Source organism: Apodemus sylvaticus, chromosome 8 (assembly GCF_947179515.1).
Source record: "Apodemus sylvaticus chromosome 8, mApoSyl1.1, whole genome shotgun sequence".
Taxonomy (NCBI): domain Eukaryota; kingdom Metazoa; phylum Chordata; class Mammalia; order Rodentia; family Muridae; genus Apodemus; species Apodemus sylvaticus.
The window spans coordinates 73587009-73611062 of NC_067479.1; the positions used below are offsets into that span (position 1 = coordinate 73587009).

Here is a 24054-nt window from a genome sequence, read left to right on the forward strand (position 1 = left end):
ACAGGTCCTTCCAGTTCGTCCTTTATAGGGCTGACATTAGATCTCATGACGCAGATTTTGTTCAAGATCGATTTTTTGTAGAGCACAACAAGACCTCTAGAACCTTCCACCTGGTGATCTCTCCAGTGAGGCTTGAAGACAGTGCTATTTATTACTGTGTCTTGGGGTCTCACTGTGATGCATGTGCCCAGGGAGCCTGTACCCAAACCCCTGGAGCACAGTGTAGGAGTGCCCACCCACTTCCACAGAAAGTCACGTGCCTGGGTGTCAGGCATCTGGCCTTTAGTGGTGCTCCCAAGTGACCAGGAATCAAAAGGCCTGGCCATAGCTAAGGAAGAGTCTGGCTTCCGAGGAGCACAGCATCTCTCACTCCACCTTTGTCATCCGAGTCACTTGTGGTTGGCTACGGAGAACTACAGCTTGAGGAGATACCACCTGTGTCCTCAAGTCCGTTCTGCTCACTGTGAAGAGATCAGAACTGTGCCAGTGCAGCGCCAAGAACACCACCGTCAGTGTTTTTTATCTCTGCGGCTGCTCAGTCATTACTGTGTATTCGCAGGCTTTCTTGTTGAGACTCCTAGTGGATTCTTAAACCCACCCCATCTTCTTTCTGCATCTTGATACGCTACGTCACTTTTCCTAGGTGCTGTCTGCTGCCTCTATTTTTGTTACCTTATTTGGACAGCATTTCTCCCTGAAGATCATTTTGTGGAAGAACATGCCTGGCCAATCATCTAAAAACCAAGAACGCCATTTTCTAAGGTGCCGAGTGTCCCGCTCAATGGTGTCCTAAGAGAAGAGAATTTTCTCTGGGAGAAATTGGCTGCATGGTGTCGAAACAGATGCCCCCCCCAGCCTCGAGGTCTGGGCACACCTTTCTCCACTTCTGCTAACATCTGCATCTTAGATATACCGTCAGAGTTATTAGATACAGACCCAGGGATGGGAGAGCCTAGATGTGAGAAGCAGTCTCCTCATCTCACAGCCGGGAATGCATACTGTGTGTACTTCTAGCACGGTCACAGCTTCATGCTAGGGGGCGCTGTCACAATGTGGAGCAACAGAGGGTGAAGTGAGGGAGCCACAGGGGGATGTGGTTCCCGGTTCCTGCCTTCTGTCTTCACACACACACACACACACACACACACACACACACACAGATACACACACACACACAGACACACACAGACACATACACAGACACACACATACACACAGACACATACACAGACACACACACAGACACACAGACACATACACACACAGACACACACAGACACATACACAGACACACATACACACACACAGACACACACAGACACATACACAGACACACACACAGACACACACACACAGACACACAGACACACACACACAGACACACACACACAGACACAGACACACACACACAGACACACACACAGATACAGACACACACAGACACACACACAGACACACACACAGACACACACACACACACACACACACACACACACACACACAGAGAACAATTTCAGGGATGAGGAGGACCAGTGGGAGGGAGTGGGAATGAGAGAGAAATGGCGGCGGTGGTGGATCTGAAGAAGACATAATGACATACCAGTAGGCAAATCTTACCATCAAACTCATTATTCATATACTAACTAAAATATTAATTTAAAGTTTTTGGAGGCTCCTTTTGGTGGGAAAAATTCATAGTCTTGGTTTATGCTAGGATTTCATTTTTCCTGGCATGGTGGGTCAGTTGTCTCATTTGTTGCTGACAAGAGGCTGTTCTAAAGCTCAGTGTAGTGACATTTAGATTGACACATTGTCCTCATTTTGGTGATATAGGGAGCCCCTGGGACAGTAACTTTGGGCTGTCAGTCTTGAGACCTTGGTTCCATTTCCAGCCACATCTCTGCCTCACCGAATGACTTTTGACAAAGTACAGTCATTTTGTTTTTTCCCCAGGTGGAGGGGAGGGCAGGCTTGGCAATTTTTTTTTTCTGCTTGGAAAAAGAGGCTGTGATCTTTCCTAACAACTTCAGAGTAGCATTCTGATGTCGCAGCAAGGTAGCTGAAGCGAGTGCTTTGGCACTAGGCATTCTTGTGGCGTGCTGTGATTGCTTTTCCGTGGGGAGACCTGGCTTATCCACCTAGATTTGCCTGAATCCCGAGACGCACAGCATCATTGCCTCCCTCAGTCTGGGGGCTGTGGTTCGTGGTAGCTAGGGAACTGGCAGTGATAACTTCTCTTTCACACGTCACACCATGGCCCCTGCTTTATGCTTCTCACAGGAACTGAGGAAACCACGGTTCTGAGTTTAGGGCCTGCTACCCACGGTGACTGTGTCAATAAAGCCGAACTGGGGTTAACAGGGCTGAACACCACACCGAAGGTGTTGCTGTTGTCGCAATAGCAGCAGGAAACCAGGGCCCAGTTCCCTAGACAGGATGGAAGGCCTCAAACACAGGAAGCCGTGGTGTGACGGATACGCTCAGCCTGGCTTCCAGGAGACTAATGGCTCTGAGCATCTTCCTCCCCTGGTAGTCACTTCACAGTGAGTGAAGCCAGAGGTGAACAGCTTAATAAAAGCGAGAGAGGCAGGCCCGAGAAGAAAGGCAGAAGGGCATCAGCATCAAAGACTGAGGGGAACGGGTCTGTGCCCAGTGATGTCAAAAGCCTGGGCACAGACGGGCAGGCAAAGACAATGAAGTACTGTCTTCACAGGGAGAGAGGGAGGTTACATCCCTATTCCTGCTTCCAAAACACTTGCACAGTGAGTCCTTGGCAGGCCGGGCACAGGTATTAATTCTCTACTCTCTGTATTGTGCCCGGGACTCAGCCGGTTTATACACACGAAGTCATTCCACAGAAAGAGTGTCGTTCCTTTCTGTATTTTACTTTCATCTTTGGTAATAGAGTGGAAAATAATTAGATGCGATTTTAGAAGCTTTATTGTCTGCTTGGAGAGCATTAAGGAAGCCAAATGTGATTTTGTTTGTAAAGTATTAGGAGAAACAGAAAGTGCTAAAATTGTTCACACCCTAGTGCTGCTGGGAAAACTCTTCTGCGTGGCTGGGAGAGCAAATGCAGAGGGTGGGCGGAGCAAATGCAGAGGGTGGGCGGAGCAAATGCAGAGGGTGGGCGGAGCAAATGCAGAGGGTGGGCCATACGTGCCTCAGGGGAAGAGGGCTCTGGCTAGGCATGAGTTGAGTGCACCTTTCCATGTTTAGCTAAAAAGATATGGGTTCTCTCAAGACCATTTCCTCCTGGATAATGAGGCTGGTGATTTACTGGTCCCCACTTTCTAGTTCTAGGTAAATAAAGAAGGACGAAACACCATTTTCAAAGGATTCCAGTTATAGGGGAAAAAAAAATGGGTCTGGTTTCATAGTTCTCCATGCCTTTGGTCTGGTTTCATAGTTCTCCATGCCTTTGTAAAGTGGCCGTGCAAAGCCAGGGCACACTCCTCTCCTGCTGACTTTCCCTTTCCTTCTAGACTGGAGGATTAGCTAGGCTTGCTGCTTTCACAGAAAAGCTGGTTTTGCTAGCAGCTGTTTAAATGTGGCGGTGAAGTCAGTCTGAAGCACTGAGAAGCTGGAATCCTTGGATATAGCATCTTTCTAAGCTTTTGATTTCTTTTAGGAACTGTAGTCTTCTCATGCCAGCCTACCTGCAAGTAAAGGAAAGTGGTTATAGAATCACAGACCCTGAGCCTGGAAAGAGTTGTGTGGTGATATCATTTTGGGAAGGTTGGTGTCTACTGTGCGGTACCATTACAGACATCATTAATCAATTGTAGAACATGCCACTGCTGACATAGCAGGGGTTCTGCTGGTTGGTATAGTAATCAGACCTGCTTGCTTTCGTGTAGTTTAAAAATCTAAGGCCAGAGAGGGTAAGCTAACTGGCAGAGGTATCCAGGAGCTAGTCACAATGTCAGGACTAAAACTTGCTCTTCAAATGCCTAGAGTAACATTCTTTGTACTGATGTGACCTCTGAACTGCTAGTAAAGTTAACAGGTAGGGCTAGATACCCATTTGGGAATGAGTGGCTATCCTTATAGATCAATTGAACCCTTAAAATATAGGCTCATTCCTCGAATGTGAATTGATGAACATTTGGCTATACTGGGGAAGATAAGGGAGAGGAGTGTTTTACTTTATTTATGTTTATGGGTATTTAGTCTGCATGTATATCTGTGAACCATGTGTCTGTAGAGGTTTTGGAGGCCAGAAGAGGACATTAGAACTCTGGAACTTTAGTTATAGATGGTTGTGAGTTTCAAATTGAACTCTGGTTCTTTGGAAGAGTAATCACTGTTCTTAGCCACTGAGCCATCTCTCCAGTATCTAGGAAAAGGCTTTATAGACAAACCTAGGCCTCTCTGTCTCTCTCTGTCTCTGTCTGTCTCTCTTCTTTCCTTCCTCCCTCCTTCCCTCCCTCTTTTCTTTTCTTTTTCCTTTCCTTTCCTTTCCTTTCCTTTTCTTTCCTTTCCTTTCCTTTTTCTTTCTTTGTTTTGAAATATTATCTTATTATGTAGCCCTTGCTGGCTTGGTATCACACAGCCCAGTCTGGTCTTGAACTCACATTAATCCTCTTGCCTCAGCTTCCAAACTGCTAGAATTCTAGTAGTGTTCCTCCACACTCGTCTTATTTATTACCATTTTTAACCTCCTTACAATTTATAGCATAATTAGGGTGGAGCTGGGAATATGAAGTGACCAATTCTTACCTTAAAAGAATAGCTTGGCAGTCAAGAGAAAATTGATGGCAACAGTCTTGGCAAACAACAGTCGGAGCCCCAGCACTGTGAGGGACATCATGTTTGCCTTCCTTGTGTGGACTATGACTGAATAAAAGTAAGGACAGTGGAGTTAGGGGAGACCAAATTGCCCTGTGCCCACCCACACAGGGCAGTCTGGGAAACATTGGCTCATAGCCTGACAAGTTCTGCTGGGATGGAGGCCAAGGGAACCAGCTGGGCTCAGTATGTGTGAGATATATGTATATGTATGTGTATGTGTATATGTATGTGTATATGCATATGTATATTTTTCTTTTGACTTTGATGCTTTCAGGTTCCAGGAGACAACAACAGAATTTGTTTTAACCACTTGATTTAACTAACCTCTTGGGCCACGGCAAGGCTCTGAGTCTTGTGTGTCATTTTCAGGTTCTGGTTTTATATTATCTGGAAGAAACAACGGTGCTCAAGATGATGATGACAACCAAGAAACCAAAGGAGGAGACTCTAGGTTGGTAAACTGAGGGCAAGAGGCTCACACAACTGTTTATTCAGACTGGATTCCTTCTGTTTGGGACCTTTTTGGTTGGTAAACTGAGGGCAAGAGGCTCACACAACTGTTTATTCAGACTGGATTCCTTCTGTTTGGGACCTTTTTGGCATCCTCGTTACAACATCAAGATGCTCTCTAATTTGTAGGCAGGAAAAGGAGTTTTAATCCCATGATGAGACAGCCACCCTTGTGGAATTTCGGGATTTGTGTTGGACTAAATGATACATTTGGTGCCAGACATTTTGGTTGGTGAGGATGAGGGATGGGGATTAAACAAGAGGAGAGATGCAAAGCATTTCCCTCTTAGGCAGAGATGAGCACCTTATTGTTGTTACTATTATTATTATTATTATTATTAACTAGCACAATGCTAAGTCAAAAGTTATCCACCCCGAGTTCATATTGCTCGCTTCTCTTTCCTCTGGCTTGCCCATCTTTGCTTTAATTCTTTAAGCTAGATACTTACCCAAAGAATTTGCATATGGTTCAAAGTCAGTTGAGTGCACAGTTTCGCTGTTGTGCTGAACGGAACATGTCACTGAGTTTGAATCTCCATACTGACCCAGCTTGACAGCACTGTACTTCCCGCTGGGGGAGATGACTATAGCAGGGTCGAATTCAGCTATCTTCTTGGATGATCTCAGACTTATATTCACCTCTTTGGGGTAGAAATCCTTCACCAGACAAGCAACATTTGTTCCGTTTTTCATGATGAAAACAGATGGCTTGGCAGGAGGCTGGCTTTCTGAAAATATAGTCAACTGAGATGCTAGTTTGTAGTCCAATGAGAATTAAACAGGCATTTGCTAGAATCTAGAACATTCTAGATTCATTAGTAGTATTGTACCCTTGATAGCAATTCATGGAAGTGTGGACAAGGTGAGAAGAAAGAAGAGGCAGTTAGTTTGACTTCTAGTAAGGAGCTAAAATGAGATAGGGCTGGAGGAGGGATGGGTGTAACAACTGCAGAGAAGTTTCTAGAACTGATGATCTAGTACAGGCCCTGGGTGTGATCCCTGGCACCGCATAAACCCATCATACTTCAATATACCACATGTTACAGTAGGGAGGCAGGAGAATGAGGAGTTCTTGGTTATCCTTGAGTACCAGTCCAGCCTCTGCTACATGATACCCTGTCTCAAACCAAACCGAACTGAACTGAATCAAACCGAACCGAACCAAACCAAACCAAACCAAACCAAACCAAACCAAACCAAACCAAACCAAACCAAACAACCAAACTAAATCAAAATCAAAAGCACCAACCTCAAAAGGTTGGGTGGATAGCTCAGCTGGTAAATTGCTTGCTTTGTAAGCATGAGGACCTGAGTTTGATTTCCAAAACCCACATAAAAATGCTGCACGTGGTGGCATGTGCTTGTAAACTCAGCACCAGGAAGGCATCTTTCGAGACAGCAGATTCCCAGGGCCTGCTGGCTAGCCTGTCTAGCCTCATTGGTGAATGCAAACACCAAGCCAAGGAGAGAGACTGTGTCTCATACCAGTTAGATGGTATTTCTGAGGATAACACTCAATTTCATCCTTTGGCTTCAATGTGCTCCTGTTTTGCATTATGTCAATTAAAACCACAGACTTTTAAAAAGGTCCACATAGTCAATTTGAACTGGAGGAGGGCGATGTTGAAGCTATTATAGGGCGTTTCCCCTGTTTGGTAGACTGGAGACATCCCACTGCAAGTAAAAGGTAGATTGATCTCCATTTGGTGGATCTGATTCCTTTTTTAGAGCCAGACTACAATTTTATTTGAGCAATTTTTGTTTCTTCATTTGAGATCATCTTTATATGTATTCCAGGCTGTATTCAAACTCTTTCCTAAAAAAAGAATGATTTATTTATTTTATGTATGTATTTGAGTACACTGTAGCTATCTTTAGACATACCAGAAGAGGGCATTGGATCCTATAACATATGGTTGTGAGCCACCATGTGGTTGCTGGAAATTGAACTCAGGGCCTCTTAAAAGAGCAATCAGTAGCATTGAGTCATTTCTCCAGCCTCTGTATTTAAACTTTTAATCATTTTGTCTCAGTCTCCTAAGAGCTGAGATTACAGATTTTTACTATTTTCTTTGAGTTGTTTCTTTTGAGACAGGGTCTCATGCATCCCAGACTGATTTTGAACTTGTTATATATAGACAAGGATGACCTTGAACATGTGATGCTTCTGTTTTCATCTCCTGAATGGTAGGCACAGACCATCAGAAGATAAGGACTACCATTTTCAGAAAGTACTTGTAGATATAAAACCAGCTAAGCCCACTTCTTGTTTTATTCTACAAGGGGCTACGGGATGAATGCTGGTCCAAGAATTGGATCCCCTGCCTGCCTCCTCTTCTTTCACACTTTGCTTTGAATAGACCCTACTGCTGATCCGGGTATGCACTTTCTCCCCCTTTCCTTAAAACCGGAAATGTTGACACTTTCAGAAAGACAACTGCCTGATTGAGGTTTCTGAATTGTGATAAATTTTGTGTTCTCAGAGACTTGGCTTCTGTCTTATCTTCTTCAAATAACTGTGAAAGAAGGAACCTTGTTTTACATACAATAAGGAATGACAACTGACCCGTGAGCAGATTTCTTGTTGTATGTTTCATTTCTGACTTTCAACAGTAACTTTTCTTGTGAACACTGTACTTAGTATTTACTAAAAAAGAGCTGGGCTTGTTGGCTCCAAATGAAATCTATGTTCAATTACAATGTATTTTTATCTCTTATGTGTTATGGTCAAGGAATCAGGTCTTTCTTAACCGAAAAACTTGGTAATGCATGTGCAAGTAGAAACAGATTGACTTTTCCCCCCTGGGTTTGAGTTTTAGCAGTGGGGTCCATGGTATTGAAACCAAATCAGTTGGACAGATTGCTTGAGGGGTGTGACTGTTGATGGGAAGGTACCTGCTGCTCTCCACAGTAGAATTGGATTAAGGTAGGTCAGGAATATCCTAAGAGAACAAGCTGTTCAGAGAAGGCTTTCTCATGAGTAAATCATAATTCTCCATTTTTTTCTCCACCAAGAAGCTCAAATGAAAGATTGGGATCTGTTCTGGCACTCAGGGTACAAGACTAATTCCTAAGATTCTGGCTATTTTGGCTTGGTTCTAGACAAGATTGGCTTTCTTTTCTTTCTTTCCTTTTTTTTTTTTCAAAGGGTTTCTTAGAATTATCTGCTCTCAACCCTCCTGAGAAAACCTTTGCTTTTTAGTCTTCTTACACACTGAAGTTGCTGACAGCAAAACTGATAACCCCAGCATTAACGGCTGGAAACCACAAGACTTCATTACCTGCTGCTCCTTTCAGAGCCTGGTATCTCTTGTTCATTATCCTGTTTGTGGCCGGAGATGTATTGTGGTTGATTTTTCAAGAGAGTTAGGAGTTAGAAATTTGTTAAAACAAAACAAAACAAATCCACCAAACTAACCAAAGCAAACTCAAAACCCTACCTTATCAGATACTCAAGAGTATGATCTAATCTGAATAATGAAGGCTTGCTTGGATTTTTGTTGAGACAGAGTCTTACTAAGTTGTTAAGGCTAACTTCACACTCTTAATCCTCCTGCCTCAGCTTCCTGAGTGCCAATAGTATAGTGTGTGCTTCTGGGCTCAGCTGTGTGTGTGCATTTTAAAATCTATACTCACTAAGAAGCTATCATCAATAATCATCTTGGGCTAGGGAGATAATTTCTGAATAATATGAATATTATAATATAACTGTCAAGATGGATGTTTGAAGAGGTTCAGGCATGCACATGCTGAGCCTTGAAAGTATTAGTCAGGTTTTCAAATTGAACGTAATGCATTGATTTAGTAATACATTTTCTCAGTTTCTCTCTCTAAGTTGAGATCCATATGTTTAAAAACAATTGAAAGAAAAATTTACTCAATTTAATTAATTTAGTCAATTAATTGACATCTGGTTGCCATGGTAATGAAAGAAAACAGATGTCTGGCTTGAGTTGGACCTTCCTTTTTAAATAAGTAGAATGTACTCCATGGAACTTACTCTATTCTGTATTTTATTTAAACAAATATTTGAAGATAAGATTTAAGTGAAAAATTTTGATGTTTATCTTTTAAGAACAGTCTCTTGTTATTCCATAAATATAACTCTATTTCAGTGCTTTTCCAGGTCTATTTGCTCGGACAATACCACTTGGTTTTCAGACATTCTCCTCTATGAGCACTCATACAATGCTAAAATTACCTGCTGGGAAATAACACAAAGAGAAGACAACATCCTTTCTAAATGCTCTCTATGACTTACAAACTTAGATATTATCCATCATAGAACCACACAGAGCATCCTACTGCCTCTATAAGAATTGTGACACCTGTAAGAAATGTCACCCAGAATTTCAAGGCTCTTTGCCAGTATGGAATTGCACTCAAACCCCGAAGTTTGTTCTACCTGGTTATTCTGACTTGGCTAACCACCTGTCTTTGAAGCCTTCTGAACTATAGGATATTTGTGCTCTCTAAGGAGGCATGCAGACTAGTTAGCTTAGCCAAAGGTATGTGCAGGAAGCAAATAATTTTCCTGGGGAGTTTGAGCCCAAGCACCCCCTATGACTGCTTCCCTTTCCCTTAAGTGATACATTTATGAGTGTAATTTTTTAAAAAAAGATTTCTTTGTATTTTCTAGCTTGATCTGTAGATTTAAGAAAAAAAATAAGGACTAGAGTTTTATATATATTTAAAAATAAATGTAGTAACAGAAGCATATTAAAAATTTAGCATCTTCATCCTGGCCCACTTCCTTCTGTCCCACTGTAACTCTGAGATGTAAGTGAATCTTCTAGTTATAATTTGTAATATAAGATGGTTTGTATTTCTAGTTCCAGGATTCAAATTATCCATAGAAATGTAGAAAAAAATCGACTTACGGGGCTCCACAAAGAGCTTTATGCCAGTTCCAAAAAACATCTGTCGGGTGTCCCAGGAGCACATTATAATCTTGCTTTACAGATAACCAGTCTGGGGCTAGCCCTGGGCCGGGGCTTGAACATCTGTGTCTTGCCTCTCAGCTTGCAATTCAGCCTATAGAGTCTGCACTTCAGAGAATTGCAAAGTTGTCCTTGATGAGTCAGGAGGCCAAGAACACAGCATGTCCTTTTCTTTTGAAGCTGATAGTAGCTGAATGTTTGGATAGGAAAGCGAGCACAAGGTCTCCATCTAAGAGATGAGGGGACAGGACTGAAGCAAAGCAAGAGAGGGTGACAGACAGCTGACTTCAAGATGCAAAACCTAATTCCCGATTTATTGAGAAGGTCTTCAGGAAAAACACAGTAGCTGGATACTGAGCTAGAATACCAGATTTCTTACTGACTGAAGGCAAGGCGAGGAGGCCTTAGAAACATCGTCTTCTCATATTCTAGCTCCCTTCTCTTGAACCACAAACCGTATATTTTGATTTGAGTTCTATTTTCCCCCATTACTCAGAGTAAATTTCATGGTAGTGATGCATTTACTTTCTAATTACTGAGCCTAGGAAGAGAACCAAGGACCTGAAGGTTGAGTAAGAAATAGTTGTGGTTGGCAAGACCCCACTGGTGCTGTATTTGCCTGTAGGTCAGACAGGCCAATCCTTGTGTTGTTGTCCTCATTTAGTTTCATTTTATAATTTCCTCTGATCTTGGAGTCAGATACGAGTCTGAGGAATGCACAGTAATCATCATGACTGTGTGGACCACACGATATCATCATCAAACTCAAGGACTAGAGCTACAACTACAGAAAAGGGAAGGATAGTAATGGAGGACCATCATTGGAAGCTGAAGATTTCAGAACTGAAGATCTGATTTGAAATCCTCACTTTCTGTGCCTGAGCTTCACACATCGTATTAACTTCTATCACTGCAGGCAGAAACCAGAGAGGAAAGTACAAGATCACCGGGAAGTATGGTCAGTGTCCCTACAGATAGCAAAGATTTATTTCTTCCATCTCCTTTCCCCCAAGACTCCCAAAGGCTCAGCCTTAAAGATTTGACTCTAAACACAGAAGATATTTCTGAATTTCAAGTGGAAGCGGTTTAAAGAGAAAATGAAACATAGTACTTTTTGCTCAGATGCAATTTACCAAACATCAATCAGACTGCGGTCAGCTGTAGCATAATTTTGCTTCCCTCCTTCTCTCTGTTGCTCTGGTGTTTGTCCCCTTAGAAATAAGAAAATTTAATAAATCCCACTGTTTCCCTGATAGGAACGGGCAGTGGAGAACCGTTGAAAGTTTTTATATCCTCTGAGAGGCAGAGACCAAACTGAAAGTTCCAGTCACTCAGGACTACCAGGGTTTCCATTTTCATGTATGTGTCCCACTTCTTTATTTCCTCTAGAATGAGAAAAACTCACATGCCATTATGTAAGACGTAATGGCTTCCCCAATGGACTTGGAATTTTTGAGCCATTAGAAAGACTGTTGGTCTCTGGGTTGGCTCCAGTGGCTTCATGCTGGCAGCCAAACCATTGAACCCTGGGTTTGAAACACTGGATCAGGTTACCAGTGGATAATGCTTTCAGGAGAACACCATCACTTCCCAGTTGCTCTGGAGTCAGTGTCTGTGTTTCTCCAAGATATGAGTCCCTGATGCCTTGAGTCTCCAGATTTGGGGCTTACAGGAGAGGTAAGTGTTACCTGGCTTGCATGGGATCTTGGGGATCATTTAATCAGAGGCCAGCCTTGCTGGTTTAATGCAAGTTCTCAAAGAAAAATCAAAGAAAGAAAAGAAGCCAAGATGAGATAGATAGATAGATAGATGGGTAGAGTACATTTAATGCCTTATTTCATGTCTTTCCCTTGTTTCTAACCTCTGTTCTTACACCACAATCACAATTCTTACTCTGAGAGACTCTTCGCATCCGGAGCTTCTGTGGTCCTAGTTCCTGACCAGCGGGCCAGGACCAGAAACCTATCCTATGGCTTTTCAAGGTAGTTGTAGAAAATGTATTCTTATTAAGCTTCTGGATAGAGTTTTTAATCGTGTATAGAGTATTTTATTAAGAAAAACCTAATACATTTGTCCTAAAAATTTATTCTAATTCATTGCAGCAAATAATGAGTTTCAAATTTAGACCCACTGCCAATTTCCTGAGACACTTCATTGATCTCCACTGTGGTACTGACTCTAAGGCAGTGGCTTTCACCCTTCCAAATGCTGGAACCCTTTCACACAGTTCTTCATTTTGTGTGATTCCTCCAACCATAAAATTATATCATTGCTAATTTACAAATTGGCTTTGAATCATAGTAAATATCTGATATGCAGAATATCTGATATGCCCCTTTTGTAAAAGGGTCATTCGACCCCCAAAGGGATCATGACCCACAAGTTGAGAACTGCTGCTCTAAGGTGCCGCTCTAAGGTTCTGTTTCAAGCAGATCCCCACTTCCATAGCTAAGCTGCACTGTCACAGCACTGGCTTAGGCATCGGTTGAACTCATTGTTCTTAATCCCTTCTGGTCTGCCTAGTCTGTTTGGATAGGGTTGGTGGATCAGCATGAAGGTGGCTGGAGCAGCAGAATCTTCTGAAAGGCTTCTCAGAGCTAAGCACTGTATTTTTCAGCCTGTTCAACTTCTTTTATCTTCTGAATGTTGACATTTAGGGAAGCCCCTAGGCTTTTGGCTACTAGCTCCTCAATCTGCCATTTCTTATCCCTAGATTTTGCTGACGATCTCATTTTCCCTAAGAGAAACGAATCCTGTTGGCTTTGCTGAAATGTTAAATGGCCATCGTGAGCTGAAATAGTTATAGGAAGACTCAAGTAAGATAACGGCCACCAGGTCATACATCATTTGGACAAGGAAGGGTAAAGTGCTCTTGGGCAAGGGCCACTAACTCAGGATAGTCCGGTCTGTCCAAGAGTTCATAACAAGAGAGATGGGTCTGCCCCAGAGTTCATAGTAATTCTATAAAATTACCATTCATAACAAACCCTTATACTACTTAACAAATACTGGTCTCTATATTATTTTAGTAGACATTGTAAACAACTTCATGAACTGGTATTAGGTCCATTCTACAGGTGCTGTCACTGAAGGTAAAGACAGCAAGCATGGCTGGGCCTCTTTACTAAGCATCCCTTCCCCACACACATACACGCAGGCATGCACACATGCACATACGTGTAAGCAAGAGAGAGATGTTGGGTATCTTTGTCTATCATTCTCTACCTTTTTTGAGCCAGAACCTTTCATGGAGCCTGGAGCTCAATGATGGGGCAAGACTATCTGGCCAGCGAGACCCAGGACTCCTCCTGTCTCTGCTTCCCCAGTGCTAGGCTTGCAGGCAAGGGGCACTATGCCAGGCTTTTTACACAGACTCTGGAGATCTGCACTCAAGTCCTCGTACTTGCATGGTAAACACTTTGCCAACTAAACCATCTCTGCAGTCTCCCTTTCAAGTTTGTTCCCTGGCACTCTTTTTTGTTCTAACATATAGCCTCCTGACCATTCTTCACACACTCCAGAGAGCACTGCGTCCCCTTTGCCTGGAAGTCCCATTCCTCCGGGAAGCTGAAGGGTTTACTCAGCCGTGTCAAATGCCACCTTTCCAGTGAGACTCCTCTGTTTAAAATCACACCCGATCTTTTCTACATGTGCCTTTTATCCCACTTCCTGGATCTTGACTTGTTGCAACCTATAGTACTTTTTACCTTGTGTCATTTGTTTTTTTACAGAGTAAGAATTTTGATCTGCTCTGTTTGTGCTGAAGCCTTGTACCTAAAATAGTGCTTGGCACAGGTGACACTGCTGTGCCCCAGGCTTCGGGGCAGGGCTCTTCTTTGGTGCTGCAGTTTGCTAGCATACTTCCATTTTGGTATACCACAACAGAAGTGTCCTCCGATGAACTGAATCATTTATGCAACAAAATACAGTCAGTGTCTTAAATGTCTTTGTGGAAAGTAAATCTTAACGTGTTTATCTCCATGGACTAAGAGAGATAGATAATAAATCCACAGACAGTTTTAGGTAGACAAAAGGACTATAAATAATAGAGTGGAAGAAGGGGTTTGTGGGTGGGCCTCACATTTCTAAGCAGGGGTTGGGAGAAAGCTATACCAGTCCCTGGTGGGAAAATGGCTCTAAGTAGAGGACTGCATGCATAAAGACTCTGTTGAGCTGATGCTTATGAGAAAGGAATGGGGGAGGGGAGTTGTTGAAGAGCCAGTTGTCTTATTCCAGGAGGAATAAGAGAGTTAGGCAGACCTCTTGGGGGGGGGGCAGATAGATATTCTGACTAATTGTTGGGCCTTTCTGTGTTAGGAACTCTGAGGCTCTAAAGCTGTACCATGAGTGATGAGAGAGAGAGCCTGTCCTCTGCCTCGTGAGAGGGATGGTGTGGATGAGGGAGAAGGAGCCCTTTCTTGGTGAGGGAGGTGTTGGAAATGGTGGCTGGAAAGGAAACAGCACAGAGTCCCCGATGGGGTGGGTGGCTGTTCCTAGTGGGATGAGCCTGCCTGTGTGCAGATACAGCTTGGCAGAGCAGCAGGGATCTTCAAAGCACAGCCACTGGAACCACGCAGGTGATTCAAATTAGGGGTTGGCTAAGCTGTGTGATCTTGGGCAACCTCCTCCGGGATTCATTTTCCTGGTTTGCAAAAACACAAAGCGGTAACTAATTTCACAAGCTCATTGTGAGATTGAAGAAAAGGAGCGACACCAGGTAAGCACCCCAAAGCGATATTGTGACATAAGGCTGGTACAGGATAACAGAGCACACTGTGAGGCACCTTACAGACACCTTCATTTAGGATGATGTTTCTGAGGACCACGACCCTTCTGTGAACTCCTGCCCCGAACACTGTCGGGTTCGTGTTTACATGGTGGTGCTTTATTGCATGGGATCCCCAGGTTTACTCTCCACGGTGGGCTAGACTACCCAGTGGATCTGCTGCGATGTGTAGATCTGATCAGTTAGCATGGGGCTTCCTGGGAACCTTGCAAGCAAGAACTTGAAAGAGGCTCCCAAAGAAAGAATCAAAAGGAAGTTGGCTTCAGATAAGACAAAGACCCCGTATGCAGTTGTAGCTCATTAGCCCAGCACTGGTTGGTTAAAAAGGAAGGTGCTATTTAAAACCATTCTGGGTCCTACGCCCCAGATGCTCCTTAGTTTTTCTAGCTCAAAGATTTATGTAATGCCCCGGCTGGGCATCTGGCAAACTTCAATTAATCACATCTCTTTCTTTGGAGGGGGGGGGGGAGAGGGTCATATCTACCTGCCGCAGTTTGCCAAATCATTTTTTCTTAAGTTCACTCACTTTTGAAGTTAAAATATAATTAAAAGGAAACTTTAAGGCATATGGATTTGAGAAGCGATTTCTGCTATTCTACACTTGGGCGGACGTGGGCCCAGTAGATCAGAGCAAGGTAACTCATTAGAAAGAGCTTGAGGAACAAAGGGGAGATTAGGAAAATTGGTCACTACCTCATAGGAAGTGGGGAAATGCTGTTATTTTAGTGAGATGTTTTAAAGTCAAAGAAATCTAAAGGCAAAAGTCTGAGTTGCTTGACTTTACAAACTCTTCCAAACGTTGGCAAACTTGAGTTTCCCTGCTTCACTGTTCCTTTAGCTTCAGGTCTGCCTCTCCCTTGCTCTGTGGCTCTAGAGTAGGCGCTTGTAGGGGTCTGAAGATGTCCGCAGGCTTGGATCACCCTTCCTGGCTCCTGATCATTTGCTTCCTTCACTTACCACCTCAGGACCCTCCTGACCTCTGAATTTAAAAATTACAGGCCCTCTTCTAACCTTGGAAAACAAGTGGAAAGTCAGAGCAGCAGGGCAGAGAACCTTATTGCTTTCCTAGAAGCTGGTCTGGTGACTTGTGAGCACTGGAGTATATCACCAAAATTTTTAGAACCTTTGCAGTAGAGTTTATCTTACTGATTTAGCAGATCCTTGGATTAGGGTCCATATCCACTACCCGATTACAATAATTGGTAGCTTCTACCAAGTGGGAAACACCATCCTTTTTTAATAGCAAGAAACTGTTGAATTAAGATGACAATTGAAATGATATTCTAATAGACACATTTTGTATAGAGTATATTCAACACCTTTAGTGTGACTGGTACATTTTGTATAGAATACACTCTTCATCACCATTAGTGTGACTGCCTTAGAGTAGCTAGGAACACGGATTCCAAAAGTCCTTAGGGAGCTCCTGAAGACTTTTAAGTGTCTCTTGGTTAGAAGTCCCACATTCTCATTAATTCTTATTCTTGGATCTGGTCTCACTGGGAACCACGATGCTCCATCCTTATTTCTCTCTAGTAACAGTTTCTATCTGCAGTTTGACTAAACAGACAGGAGTGTCTGAACACCTTCCTTTCACAGGGAACTGTGGTGACTGACACACTTGTAGTGAATGTCTACTTATTCTGGCTTCATGCTCCATAACCAGGACACTGATTTCATTCTGTGCTGTCCCAGGAAGGTATCTGGCCTACGGAAAGTCAGCATTATTTAAATCTGGAGTCACTGCTATAGGATGGATCACCTGAGCACACATCCATCCTGACTGCTGAGTTGTCCCATTCTGTCATTTCTACAGTTTGACTTGATTCTGTGGAGCAGGTTCTTCTGAGATGCATTTTTTTTCAAATTCCCCAAATCCTACCTTTTAAATAGACAATCCCACTCCTATGGAGGAGCTAACCAGAGTCCACCTCTCCCAGGCATCTTCCTCAACATGACTTGGTTACCAGAAATGCGGATATTACTCCTTTCACATCTCCTCATACTTTCAACCTCTTTAGGTAGAAGATCCCTTAGCCCCCAACTCAGACAAATAAATGACTTACTTGGTTCCACAGTCACTTGGGTTCCTTGTCCAAAGATGAGCTTGTCGGTAGCACAGCTACTGAGGCCATTCCAAAAACCTCGATAGCTATTTCCCATTTTCTTCTTGCTTTGACGTCGTGCCGGGAGGGTTTTCACGCTCCTATACTTTAAAGATGGCATGAGTGACTCATCCAGCTGGCTCATCACGTCTTAACAACGTACAAGGAAGGGTTAGCTTACAGAAGGTTGATGTTTGAACAGCACGCGAGAGCAGCATGCTCCAAAGTAAACCTTTCCTGCACAGTACACATATGAAATTCTCTTAGCACAGCTTTCTGTTGTTTAATATGTAGACCCACAGATAGCTCTTTGTCACAGAAAGCCAGCACTATCAGGTCGTGGATTCATTTCTATTCCAATTCAGGCTTTTACACGTGTCAGGTGGCCTTAAGGTCAGAGAATATGTAGGAAAACAGGGACAGAGAGAAGATGCTCTGAAGTGCTGGTTAGTTCCAGGTTGAAAACTTCCAAATCGCTAAGTGTGGCTAAGGAATTGACCACAAACAAATCAACTTTCTGTCAAACCCACCTTCTGAGCTGTAAAAGGAAAGAACTCAGGCACATCTCTCCAGGGACCTGACTTCACAAATTCCACATGGAAAATATCATTTAGCTCTTAAAGTGTTGTAGAACCAACAGGAGAGCACAGCAAAGATACCCTTTTGAGTGCCTTTTGTATTCCTAGTAGGAGGAATGACAAAGTAACATTTTTACCCAGGAAACAGATGTGAGACAGAGGCCGGCAGGTGGGATGATGATCTCCAGTCAACTTCCTGACATTATTTTCCAGGCTTCCAAACAAGGGCAGGCTGCGCCACTGTGTTTCTCCTCCATGGCTCAGGCCAGACACTTCCCTGGGAGATGGCTCTTCGCTCTGCAGTTTTTGTACAGGTGCCTATGGGGTTTGAACCACCGTGCTCGTATCCCTCCAATCACGGTGCCACAGAGCTTTACAAAAACCTTCCCTGGGCTTTGTATCACATGTTTCTGAGAACCCCCAGCCAGACGTTTTCTGCGAGTCAAGCCACAGAAGATCAAAGGGTTTGGCAGTTAGTTCAGGTCAGACTTGCCTGGGTACTACTGCCTAAGGCTTGCTGCCCTGCTGGCTGGCTCTGCTCTGGAGTCAGAGTGGACTTTTAGAGATTATAATAGCCACCCCTATCAGTCCATCTTCTTTGGCCAGTCTTCTCTCAGATGATTTCCCACTGGGGACTGTGTTAGCTATCTGAAAGTCTCCTGTGCATGCTGCACACTGTGGGTTAGGCAGAAAATGTTTGTGGTCAATGTAGTTTTTCTCTTTCCCACCATGCCTCAGAACCTCTTCTCCCTGAGTGCTTTCCCCTTGGATAGTGTTATAAGGTCTGTAAAAGGCTTTCAGGTAAATTTAAAATTTTATCCTCTCCATTGACCTCTCAGTTGCTTCATTTGGAGCCGGGAGCCCATATGGTGTTTTGTGAAGAGAAATGCTACCTGCTGGGCCTGCAGAGGAGGCAGCGTGAGTTCCAGCTTGGTAAACAGAAGTCTCTTTTGTGGGCTTTATCAAAGGTATCCATGTCTCCAGCTGATGTTGCCTTGTACTAGGGCCTCACACACTCCAGCTACTTCTTTTGGCCAAGTGACCTTGGCCAGAATATGACCAGATCAAGCAGAAACAGTAATTCTGCCTAAACGCAACAGACACATCTTAGTTAAATAGATATTTGACGTCTGGTTTTGGGCTGAGTTCTGTCCTTGAATCATGCTTTCAAGTACTCATCTCGTTTGTTCCTGACCACCGGGTGAGCATCACTACGAAAACACAGCAGCACAATACGTTCATCGGCCTAACCGCGACCCTGTTGAATGTTGAATATTAATGGGAGTGTATGAGTTTGGTGCTTCTTGCTTATCAAGAGGGAGTAGGATTGAATGGAATGTTGGTACCCACTTCTGGCGATCTTAAGAGGTGCCCGTGGCTTAACACGGATGCTCTTACTTCACTTGTGCTTCACCCTCTGCTGACTCCTTCCCACCTAGATGTAATGACCGCATGCAGAGGTCAGGAGGAGATTAAAGAATTATAACTCAGACCCTTGACTGTGCTCCGGTTGTGTGTTAGTCTTTGAGATGTCCAGAGGTGGATGGTCTCTGTGCTGAAGAAATAATTAAACTCCTGGCTAACTCATATGTCACATGGAGACTTCCACCCTAGTACTGGTGTGCAAGATTTCCCAAGGAGTGGTCAGGAGAAACCACTCTGCAGGAAAGGAAAATGCAGATGTGGCTACTGTAGCTCCCAGCTCTTTATTCCCTGATTACCAGCTGTGTAGATACAGATTTGCTACCACGTGATGTACAATAGACATGGTGTACCTCTACTCTCAACACTGGCATTTTTGTTTTTTGTTTTTTTTTGGTTTTTGGTTTTTGGTTTTGTTTTCTGAGACAGGGTTTCTCTGTGTAGCCCTGGCTGTCCTGGAACTCACTCTGTAGACCAGGCTGACCTCCAACTCAAGAAATCTGCCTGCCTCTGCCTCCCAAGTGCTGTGATTACAGGCGTGCGCCACCACGCCCAGCCAACACTGGCATTTTTAATACAATGACAATGTTTCTTCAGTTCCAAGTAAGGACTCCTTATCATGAATTTCTACCAGTGTTCTCAAACCTTTTGTGATACAAAGAATATGTCCTAAGAAGTCACTGCTGTTTCTGCCTGGGTCCTTTTCTATGATGTGGAATAGACTTGAACACAATCCAAATCTTGAAACCAAATCCAGTTGGCTTGCTGCAAAAATAAGACATTAGACTCAAAACTTAGTGCTATTTGTTACAGAAGAACAACACAAATAGCACAACAGAAATAGCTGGCTATTACAGAAGGAGAGGAAACAGTGGGAAAGGACTTCTACCCACTGAGCTCAAAGTCCCAAGAAGCCAGCCATTTGGATACTGCAGAAGAAAAGCAGCTGACCCTGACCTTAGACACTTGCCTAGCAAAAAGAGGTAACAGGCTGCCGTTTCAAACACAGTTTATCTAAGAAATCAACCAACCTCCCCACTCTTTCCCTAAGGAAACCCTCCTTCTCTTTCCCTACCTCACTTTAGTTTCAAGCATAGAATCTCCATTCTTTAGAATTCTGGTCATTGTGTTTCAGGTCTTGTTTCCCAATCATTGTGGCCTCTCTGGTATTAACTAAAGCTGCTCTAGCTGTTTGGGACCTTCTAAATTCACTATTTATTCCTACAAATTTAATTCTTAGGTATAAATTCCTACACACTGACATTAAAACCCAAGAAGGGCTTCCCAGATGGCCAAAGCCCCACCAGGCCTCCCTTTTTACAGGACTTTAGTCTTATACCCCAGCTCCGATTTCTCATCTTTCCTTCAGAGAGTCATTCCACTCTCAAAGCTAAGGCTGAATGGCCGTCAGCCGGTATGCCACCCCAGAACCCCATCCTATCTGGGGCCATGTGTTTCTAGCTCCCTCACTGCCATTCGAGTGTAGTAAGAGATCTGTCTTAATTCTTACTGGCAATAGTGGTAAGTTCATGGTCTTATCTAACTGGATCTCCAGCATCTGAGAAGGCCATCTTTACCACTCTCAGAAGTATCCGCAACACAGGGCATTCCCCTGCTCAGCACACAGTTAGGCAAGGGCTCAGTCAGTTTCCAGTGGTGACTTAGGCCTGTCCCTGTTTTAGGCCACAGGAGTCTGTTCTCTGTGATTCTCTGGTAATTCCCTTCTAGTGAAATGTCCGTTTCTGGAGGAAGACACCAGCTAGCCATGGCCCATTTTCTATCTAAAAACACTGGCTCAACGCTCTCTGCTCAAAGACAGTCCTTTGACTTGTCTTCTAGAAGTTTCAAACAGCCTTCAAATCAGATCTTGAGCTGGCCCCAATAATTCCCTTGACAACCTGAACCTCTGGTTTAAATTTGGCATGTTTGAACTCTTCATCTGTAGGACCTCAGCAAAACTCCTCCAGTGAAGCAGGAGATGGAGGTTCCCTGTTCGCAAGCCTCCTCTAATCTCCACTCCCATCCTCCCCCTGCTTCTCTAATCTGCATGCTGTGTTTTACTAACTTCAGCTTCCAAGCCCAATTCTCCCGGATCCTGATTCAGCAGACCAGCCCCTCCTGATCAAACATCATCAGGGCTTCCTCCTGCTCTGCCTCTGCACACTCTTCCCTTCTCTCATTGTACCATCCCTACAACCCACCCAACACTGCCTTCTCTCTTTCCCAGAATGCCTCCCTTCCACTTTCTGTACCTCAGGGACATCTGTCTGGCACCTAGGCTTCTTTCTTTGACACAAATGGTCCCATTAGGGTCTGGGATGTTTTCCTTCCTGAAGGACTTTGACACTATGGGTTTAAGGGTATGTATTTAAAAGGAGCCAGACACTGTCTAGCTAGCAAAATGATAGTAGGTTTTCAAGAGGGCACGTTAAATACCCTTTAAGAAAACATGACTACAGGTTGTTTTGTATGTATGTGCTGATGTTGTTTACTTGTATTTTTAGAGACAGAGTTCCCACTGTGTAGCCCAAACTGGAAGTCACTTTGTAGCCCAGGCTACAAAGTCTATGGTGATCCTGCTGCCTTAACCTTCAAAGCATCAGAACTATAGGTATGAACCACCATGCCTGGTCTGTAACAATAGTACTATACAACCAAATAGTAATACAATCAATGTGGCAGGAGATAGTTTCTTGACTATTAGAATATTTAAATGATGAGCCTTCTACAGTTTGAATGAAATTTCTGTTCAGGAATGGCTTTGTAACATCATCCACCATTCACCAGAGAAGTAATTGATTCAGTAAGCAAAGAAGCTGCTGGAAGTTTCTTATAGTATGCTAGATAATATGAAAATAATCAGAGCAATTAAGTAAGCTGTCACCAGTATCTTTTTCATTTTCATGTGTATGTGGTATGTATGGGTGTATGCATGGTTTGCATGTGTATGGGTGCACTGGTATACATTCATGTCTATATAAGTAGAGGCATGAGGTTATGGTCCAGAGTTACCCTTAATATTTCTTCAATCTCTAGTTGGATTAGGGTTTCTCAGAGATCACTGGCATGGCTAGTGTTGTGAGCCAGCTTTTTCAGAGGATCTCTACTCTTTTAAAGCTGGAATACCAGGTGGCTGACATGGCCACCAAACTGACATGGGTTCTGCTGATCCGAGCTCCAGTCTTCATACGTACACAGCAGCCATGTGAACTGCTGGGCCATCCAAGCCTTCAGTGATTAGTTTTCTGTAACTGATGATATGTTGTTATTTTCTCTGAACTGAAACACTCTCTCATAGGGTGAGAATCAGAAGATTCTGCATGCCAACTAACTAAACCTAGAAGGCGCAGGAAGCTACAAAGCTCCTCCACGAGACTCCATAAACAGCAAACATCTGCTGCAAATCATAGTGAGCTCTAGGGGTGCCCACTCTGTCAATGGGTGCCCATTCTGTTGGTGGGTACCTACTCTGTCAATGGGTACCCATTCTGTTGGTGGGTACCTACTCTGTCAATGGGTGCCCACTCTGTCAATGGGTGCCCACTCTGTCAATGGGTACCCACTCTGTCAATGAGTTTCCTGCAGGAATTCATATATGTTCTGACTTTGAGATAGAATTGTCCATGTGATGTCCCAAAGACAGAATTCCACAACACACTCTACCTTCAGAACAAGACTGGACTTGGAAATGAAGCTGTCAGGGTGGGACCTAGTTCAACATAACTGATAGCCTTCAAAGTTTGTTTGCAGGTTCTAGCTTGGGAGCACAGCAGCTGCTCATATGCCCTTGACCTAAATATGGCCTTCCTCTATTGGGTAAGGTGTCTTTTTTCTACCAAGAGCATTGTTTTGATCTGAATACACATGGAGTTACCAGAATGGAGGAAATGGATAATAAAGTACCAAACTGGATCAGCCAAATAGATACTGTGATCAATGGAATGACAGATGTCATAGCTAAATTGCCTATATTCCCAAATTATGTCCTTATAAAAGAGGAATTTGGGGTGTGTGTGAACAGAAGAAAAACCATGTGAAAATATGACAAGAAGCTGTCCATCTTGCATGAAGCTTAAGAAGAGACCAACACTGTCAGTCTTTGGTCTTGGGCTTCTAGCCCAAGAACTATGAGAAAAATTACTTTCTGTTGTTTAAGTCCACGGTGTTCACTTATGGCAATCTGAGCAGAGTTTTGTAATTATACAATACATTAATACATGCACACATTCATGCAAACAGGCACACACAGCTCTCAAAAGCTGATAGAGTCAATAAAATGCTTTTCTGAAATTGCTTTTTTCCTTGTAAATATGTGTCAGTGAAGAACACAGGGAATATTATTAGAACATTGATGTAACTCCCTTGCCTCATGTTAAGGCATTTGATGTTTGACCCAACATTGCTTTTGCTCCGTCTGTGCAAATGTCAACATGGTGAGAGAAGAAACACTGTTTTGGCATTATGAAAATAGATCTGATTCTCATGGGTTCTCTGAGCAGGTCTTGGGGACCTGAGGCTTTCGACAGAGCCATATTTTGAAAAGCTTGCTCTAATTCTCTGTTGTTTGTGCTGTCAAAGCTGCAACAGCAGCAGGAGACTCCAGCTTTTCTCTACCGTTTCACCACACTGCCTGGTCACTAGAGGTTGTGGATTAGTCACAGCATGGATTTTGACAAATCAATGGTCAGAGACCATTTTGAGTGACAGCTTTCTATGTTTGTAGATGGAGTAGATTTGACCTGAACATGTTGGATGGGATCTCTAGAGTGAAGTACCATGAATCTTTATGTTGCGTTCTATTACTTTCTTCTTTCTGGTAGTACTCTGGAGATCAGATGCTGGGTCCACAGTGACTGTTTGGTAACACAGGAGGTCTCAGAATCTGACCACATTATATTCAATATACATCCTATGTTCAT

The 24054-nt window shown here is 43.4% G+C and overlaps 1 gene segment (V, D, J or C); it reads right to left on the bottom strand.

The window, feature by feature from the left end:
• Positions 1–2922: 2922 nt before the first annotated feature.
• Positions 2923–10365, bottom strand: LOC127691573 (T cell receptor delta constant-like). The segment is given in 5 exon segments: positions 2923–3659; positions 4723–4839; positions 5119–5181; positions 5754–6032; positions 10185–10365. Coding segments are annotated over 4 exon segments (522 nt in total).
• Positions 10366–24054: the final 13689 nt, after the last annotated feature.